Below are 7,432 nucleotides of genomic sequence, written 5' to 3' on the forward strand. Positions count from 1 at the left end.
CGGGCCTGGTGGTGGCAGGCGCCTGTAGTCCCAGCTACTCGGGAGGCTGAGACAGGAGAATCGCTTGAACTCGGGAGGTGGAGGTTGCAATGAGCTGAGACTGTGCCTGGGTGATCTGCACTCCAGCCTGGGCAACAGAGCGAGACTCTGTCTCAAAATAATAATAATAATAATAATAATAATAATAATAAGTGGCATTTTTTTCTTTCTCTCTTTTTTTTTTTTTTTGAGAAATGGTCTTGCTCTCTTGCCAGGGATGGAGTGCAGTGGCATGATCTACTCACTGCAGCCTTGAACTCCTAGGCTCAAACAATCCTCCCACCTCAGCCTCCCCAGTAGCTGAGACTACATGTCGGTGCCACTACATCCAGCTCATTTTCTTTTTTTCTGTAGAGATGAGGCCTCACTATGTTTTGCCCAGGCTGGTCTCCAACTCCTCGCCCCATGTGAATCTCCAGCCTCTGTCTCCCAAACTGCTAAGATTACAGGAGTGAGACACGGCGCCAGGCCCAAGTGGCATCATAAACCATCTCTAGGAAATCTAAAGGATTAATAATGATATTCACTTCTCTATCAGATTCACTGCAAAGATTTTTCTATATAAGCATAATGCAGCAACACTAACTTACATACACAATAGTCTTCTCCATAGCAATGATTTGTTAGACATTAGGAAACCCTTTACGTATTTAATATAATAATCCAATCCTTTATATCTCCAATAATCCAATCACAAAGTTTAAAAATATTAAGAGAAGTTATCATGCAACTCCTCACCCCAATTTTATTACAAATTTTACTTTACTAACTTTGACCTGATGTTCCATGCCCACAAGCTAGATAACAACGCGTCAAATATCTCGTTATCATTGCAAAGCAAAAAAATAAAACTAGCTTTAATATAAAACGGTAACTAGTATACAACCTGTAGTAGTTAAAACAATATAAAATTTTACTTAACCAGATATTGCACGTTAAACTCTAGGAAGATTAACAGTGGAAACATTCTCCGCATCTAACAAATTACGAGATAAAGTATAGATCCGTTGAGAGAGGGAACTAACATTCTGACCTCCTTCCAAAATGACAAACTAGAACGGCAAAATTACACTCGGGCACATTGGAGTACTCTTCTCTCAAATCACTCCACAGAGAACTTCATCATTTGCTCCGCCCTCTAATAACTCATGCAAGAAAAGTTCAGCACCATCAGAGAGAAACAAGACAGAGAGAATTCACAGAATGGCTTTAGGGCCTTTCCTCCAGGCGGTAAGAGGATCTGCGTGTGCCCTTCGCAGGGGTCCAAAGGGAGAGAACCTAGGCCTAGGGTTTCGGGGATACTGACACCCAGAAACAGATTTTCTCTCAAAGAAGTTTCTGCCGCCATCCCTATCTTATCAGCAGGAGGCCCGGCGCCATCGTCTCCGTCTTTATGGTTTTATTATGGGGAGGTGGGAAACGCCACCCTGGATTCCTCCAGGCCTCCCCTATTCAGCTTGGGGGTTCCCCCTCATTCTTCCCTCAAAGCCTCAGTCCCTGAGGTCCTTCTCAGCACCCCCCGCTTCTGGCGGCCTGTCCCCCGTGAAGTGTAAAGACACGGCCGAACCCACCGGCCTCGCCGTGAAGGCGGGAGGGCCCGAACCCGCCAGGGCCACGGCGATGGCTCCGAGGGGCCCAGAAAGGGGAAGGGCAGGCCGGGAACCGGGGCAGAATGACCTGGCCGGGGAAGAAAGGAAAAAAGGAGGTGAGGAGATGCACCGCACCGCAGGGCTGCACAGAGAAGGGAAGATGATGAAGGAGGAGGAGGAGGGCGGTGGCCCGGGTGCGGCCCCCCACTCCTCCCGCCCCCGGGTCCCCGGGCCGGCGGGGGCGGACGGACTCGGCCCATTCCCAGGTCTGGACTGGCGGGGGGTTGGGGGATCTCCCTCCACACTACTAGGAGATAGAGAACGAGGGTATCGGGAGCGCGGGGGGGCTGTCTCCCGCCTGAACCCGGAGACCCCGACGCCGTCGTCGCCTCTTCCTCAGGAGGGAGGACGGGAGCTGTGGGTAAAGCCCGAAGGAGGAATGCCTGAAGGTAAGGGGAAGCCCGGGGCAGACCCGCCGCCCGCTCCGGACCCCACTCTCCACCTTCCGGTAACCGCGTCTCTTACCGGTGATGGTGGTGAACTGTTGAATTAACCCCTTCAGCGCCGAGGACGCCGCGGAGCCCCCGTGGGCAGCCATCTTACCGCCGCCGCCGCCGCCGAACAACAACACAGACACACACGGACTGCCCTCCCCCACCTCGCCGAGCGCTGTGCGCAGGCGCATTGGCCGCCCCTGAAGCCCCGCCCCCCGCCCCCAGCGGTCTGCGCAGGCGCATTTTCCCACCGGGCCGGCGCGCTCCCCGCTCTCCGGTTGGCTGCTCGATGCTGCCTGCATCCTTTTTGCCACTGCTGGTGCCTTCCTCTCCGGGCTCCAAGGCTAGCCTCGCAGGCGCGGTGTCGACTCCTAGATTCCGAAGGAAGCTTCGGTCTCGGCAGATAGTTCTTCGCATTTCAGCTTCGCGAGCTTTATTGACAGAGCCAACTGCCGATGACAGTATTTTTTCTGTTTTGCAGTTCCACTGCACTCTATTAGGTTTCCTGCAGGTCCCATCAAAATGCAAACCCTACCTCCTCGCTTTGAAGCGACTCTCCCCGTACTCGCCCCCCAGCCTCTAAACTAATGGCTTAGCTAACCGATTGTGGCGAGTGAAATACCAGAACCCTTCATGCCAAAGAAATCACTTAGCGCAGGGCTGCCACCCAGTAGGTTTTCATAAACGATTGTTTAGTCTGCTTTCCCTAAATAAGTTGGCCATCACGTCTCCCGTTAGGGTCTTAATGAGACCCCAAGAGGTGTCATTTGTATAAAAAGAAACTCTGTATATGCAGTAGAGGAAAGAAAACATACAGAAAGGAGACTGGAAAAGTGTGCTCAAAACGCTGGTAATGGTTACCTCCAGAGAGGAGAACGATCGGGACGATGGTCAAAGCGGACTTTACTTCGAGTTTCTTATTTATCGTTTTATCTTTAAACAAACATTATTGGCCGGGCGCGGTGGCTCATGACTGTAATCCCAGCACTTTGGAAGGCCGAGGTGGGAGAATCGCTTGAGGCAAGGAGTTCGAGACCAGACTGGGAAATATATCAAGAATCCATCTCAAAAAAAAAAAAAAAAAAGATATTCGTGTGTTACTTGAATAATTTTAAATATTTTGTAAAACAGTTACCTGAGACAGGAGAATGGCGTGAACCCGGGAGGCGGAGCTTGCAGTGAGCCGAGACTGCGCCACTGCACTCCAGCCTGGGTGACAGAGCGAGACTCCGTCTCCAAAAAAAAAAAAAAAAAAACAGTTACATGAGTGGGGTGCGCTCAAATCTAACAATCCCCCACCTTGCCCATAAAGTTAAAAGAGATTCCGTGTGATTCCGTTTGTTTTAGCCTCCCACCTTCCAACCTCCACCCACATATTTTGCATCTTCATAAGAAAATGGCCCAATAAAAGATGGGATGAGCTGTCTGAAGAATTGACACATCCTAAGAGTAAACATGCTATTGGGGAGAATGAAGAAAGAGCCATGTCAAATCAAGGGGTATAGTTTTTTGTTTTGTTTTGTTTTGTTTGACAGGGATATAAAAGATATTTTAAGTTAAATGACAGATTGATCCTGGCACTGCCTTCCTAGTTGCTGCAGTTCTCTAGATGGGCTGAGGAAGGGCAGGGTTCAGTCATAAATTTCGGAAGCTGATTCCTTCACATTTGATGCAGAGGTGCAAAAACAGGCAAGGGAAGAAAGCCAAATCAAGAAAGTGTTACCTCTGTCTCCCTAACCCTTCATCCTAAAGGCTGAGTCACTAGCCAGCCATGCAAAATCAAGCTCCATGTAAAATGGTATAACACCATTAACTACAAAAACTAAACACAGTGATCACTGTATCTCCATCAGATGGAGAGGCCAGCAATGAGCTCTGCAGGTTTATCAGGTTTATTTCCAAAATCTTATAATTCAGATTTAATGATATGATTTAGATTAACAGTGCAGGAAAAAGTGATAAAGTCTGTGGCATCCACAACTCCAGAAGGCATTTTTTTAGAAATTAAAAAATAAGATAAAAGAAAATTAGACAGGTGGCCAAAAAGATTCCATGGTGAGGTGGGGGAGTAGGGGGAAAGAAGGGAAGAAAATGAGACAGTTTCCATGGATAACCAGGGAACTGGGAAAAATAAATAAAGAATTAATGAATAATACAACCTTGAAAAGCTTTTTTGGATTATTAAAGAATATGAAGAACTGACTGGGTGCAGTGGCTCATATCTGTAATCCCAGCACTTTGGGAGGCCGAGGCTGGGGATCAACTGAGGTCAGGAGCTCCAAACCGGCCTGACCAACATGGTGAAACACTGTCTTTACTAAAAATACAAAATTAGCTGGGCGAGATGGTGCGTGCCTGTAATCCCAGCTACTTGTGTGGCGGAAGCGAGAGAATCGCTTGAGCCCAGGAGGTGAAGTTTGCAGTGAGTCAAGATTGAGCTACTACACTCCAGCCTGGGCAACAGAATGAGACTCTGTCTCAAAAAAAAAGAAGAATATGAATATGAAGGATGGGTGTCATGGCTCATGCCTATAATCCCAGCACTTTGGGAGGCCAAGGCAGGAGGATCACTTGAGCCCAGGAGCTTGAGACCAGCCTAGGCAACATAGGGAGACCCTATCTCTGAAAAAAGAAAAAAAAAAGTTTAATTAGCCAGGTGTGGAGGTGCAAGCTTGTAGTCCCACCTACTCTGGAGGCTGAGGCGGGAGGATCACTCGGGCCCAGGTGGCCCAGGCTGCAGTGAGCCGTGATAACACCACTGCACTCCAGCCCGGGTAAGATACGTGGAAATCACAGGGAACAGTGGAGGATCTCATACTAGTAACAGTAGAACTGTCACAACCCGTATGTCCAAAGAGAGGAGAACAGAGAGAAGTTAGAGAAATCCCCAGTGAGCTTTTTTTGTAGAGCAAACCACCACGCAAGAAGCAACGACCTTCTGTGAAGGGACATAAGCAGCTTGAGGCGGTCTCAGAGAGGAGTTCAGGGACATGGATCCCCTGACCTTGATCTCCTCTTCCGTCTCCTGCCAGGAATCCTCAGTGGCGGAACCCAAATGGAAGACAGAGGGCACAGCAAGCAGCCCCTTGTAGCTCCCACAGGCGGCCCCGGGGCAGAGAGCAGGATGGAAAAGAGGAAATTGATGGACACAGATGTAAAATGGAATGGTCATGGAAACACGTTCCAAAACTCGAGGAGCTTTTTGGTTTGTTTGGGTCTTTTTTGTTTTGTCTTGTTTTGTTTTTTGAGACAGAGTCTCTCTCTGTCACCCAGGCTGGAGTGCAGTGGCAGGATCTTGGCTCACTGCAGCCTCTGCCTCCTGGGTTCAAGCAATTCTCCTGCCTCAGCCTGCCAAGTGGCTGGGATTACAGGAGCAGGCCACCACGCCCAGCTAATTTTTGTATTTTTAGTAGAGACGAGGTTCCACCATGTTGGCCAGGCTGGTCTTGAACTCCTGACCTCAAGTGATCCACCTGTCTCGGCCTCCCAAAGTGCTGGGATTACAGGGGTGAGCCACAGAGCCTGGCCCAAAACTTGCGGAGTTTTAACAGAAGCTAAAGGAGAATATATAAGCTTAACTGGTTATATTAGAGAAGAAGACTGGAAAATAAGTAGCTCAGCATTTAATCAAGAAGTTAATAAAGGGGCCGGGCGCGGTGGCTCACGCCTGTAATCCCAGCACTTTGGGAGGCCGAGGCGGGCGAATCACGAGGTCAGGAGATCGAGACCATCCTGGCTAACACGGTGAAACCCCGTCTCTACTAAAAATACAAAAAATTAGCCGGGTGAGGTAGCGGGTGCCTGTAGTCCCAGCTACGCGGGAGGCTGAGGCAGGAGAATGGCATGAACCCCGGGGGGCGGAGCCTGCAGTGAGCCGAGATCGCGCCACTGCACTCCAGCCTGGGCGAAAGAGCGAGACTCCATCTCAAAAAAAAAAAAAAAAAGAAGTTAATAAAGGAACAACAACTCAGCAAACAAGGAAATATGACAAGAAAAATATGAAGAAAAAATGATAAAGATCAGAAATTGATAAAACAGAATACAAAATACAGCAGAGAGGATCCATAAAACCAAAAGCTGGTTCTCTGAAATAACAATATTTAAAACCCTTGACAGGCCAGGTGTGGTGGCTCACACCTGTAGTCCCAGCACTTTGGGAGGCCGAGGCGGGCGAATCACCTGAGGTCAGGAGTTCCAGACCAGCCTGGCCAAACATGGTGAAACCCCTTCTCTACTAAAAATACAAAAATTAGCTGGGCATGGTGGCAGGCGCCTGTAATCCCAGCTACTCGGGAGGCTGAGGCAGGAGAATCACTTGAACCCAGGAGGCGGAGGTTGCAGTGAGCCGAGATTGCACCATTGCACTCCCACCTGGGTGACAGAGTGAGACTCCATCTCAAAAAATAAAAAAATAAGTAATAATAAAACCTTTGACAGGTTAAGAACAAAGAGAAAGACACAAACAATATTATGAAAAAAAGACATAGCAGACACAGCCATGGCTTGAAAAATAAGATAATATTATGAATAATTTTATGCTGATGAATTAGAAAATAGATAAATGACAGTTTCCTAGAAGAAATAATTAATAAAATGGGACTCAACTATGCATAGAATTATGACCATTAACAAAATGAAATCTGCCACACAAATAACCACACCCCAGTGATTTTACAGGAGATTGCTACCAAAAAAGTTAAGAAACAGATTATCCCAAACTTATACAAATGCTTCCAGATAAAGAACAATGGGAACAAATAGCTCATTCTATAAGGGTAGCATAACCTTGATATCAAATCAAACAAAATAATAAATGAGAACTCATCCTCACTCATGGCTACTGAAACAGATATCTTAAACCAGAATTTAGAAATCCACATATTCACACATACATGAACATATTTTTTTGTTGAGTTTACTTCAGGAATGCAAGCATAACTTTACAGTAAAAAGCTCTTACAAATGGCAGTTGCTCGCCCCTGTAATCCCAGCTACCCAGGAGGCTGAGGTAGGAGGACCACTGGAGCCCAATTGTCTAGGAGTTTGAAGCTGAATGAGTTATAGCACCCCGCACACTCCAGCCTGGACACCAGAAACTCCAGAAAAAAAAAAAAAAAAAAAACACCTCTGTCAATGTAATTCACCATAGTGAAACAAATTAAATAAAAGAAATTATTTGATTCGTTTGATCAGACACAGGAAAACCATTGATATAAATGCATATCCATTCACAAAATTTTTAAAAAACCTTAACAAACTAGATAAAGAAACTTCCTTAATCTAATAAAATGTATCTACCAAAAATGCAGA

At 47.0% G+C, this 7,432-nt stretch overlaps 2 protein-coding genes across 6 annotated transcripts in view; one reads left to right on the top strand and one right to left on the bottom strand.

Moving 5' to 3' along the window:
- The window catches only part of UBXN7 (UBX domain protein 7), a 79,255-nt gene extending 76,962 nt beyond the window's left edge, over positions 1–2,293 (bottom strand). The window contains exon 1 of one of the 3 annotated variants that reach the window (XM_063622210.1): positions 2,154–2,293. In XM_063622210.1, coding sequence (XP_063478280.1) covers positions 2,154–2,226 — 73 coding nt within the window. In that variant the 5' untranslated portion in view covers positions 2,227–2,293. The remainder of the gene's footprint in view (positions 1–2,153) is intronic. The other 2 variants (XM_063622211.1, XM_063622213.1) reach the window with 2 other exon arrangements.
- LOC134733215 (collagen alpha-1(I) chain-like) lies at positions 1,161–6,069 on the top strand. Of its 3 annotated transcripts, XM_063622224.1 has the most exons (3): positions 1,161–1,744; positions 2,029–2,077; positions 2,191–2,852. In XM_063622224.1, exons 1-3 carry the CDS (start codon positions 1,712–1,714, stop codon positions 2,703–2,705), a joined length of 597 nt encoding a protein of 198 aa, XP_063478294.1. In that variant the 5' UTR covers positions 1,161–1,711; the 3' UTR covers positions 2,706–2,852. The 3 variants fall into 3 exon arrangements, with proteins under 3 accessions (XP_063478294.1, XP_063478292.1, XP_063478293.1); XM_063622222.1 differs by lacking the exon at positions 2,191–2,852 and adding an exon at positions 5,155–6,069 and having other exon boundaries at positions 1,235–2,077; XM_063622223.1 differs by having other exon boundaries at positions 1,235–2,077.
- The last annotated feature ends 1,363 nt before the right edge of the window (positions 6,070–7,432 follow it).

Source organism: Symphalangus syndactylus, chromosome 17, assembly GCF_028878055.3.
Source record: "Symphalangus syndactylus isolate Jambi chromosome 17, NHGRI_mSymSyn1-v2.1_pri, whole genome shotgun sequence".
Taxonomy (NCBI): domain Eukaryota; kingdom Metazoa; phylum Chordata; class Mammalia; order Primates; family Hylobatidae; genus Symphalangus; species Symphalangus syndactylus.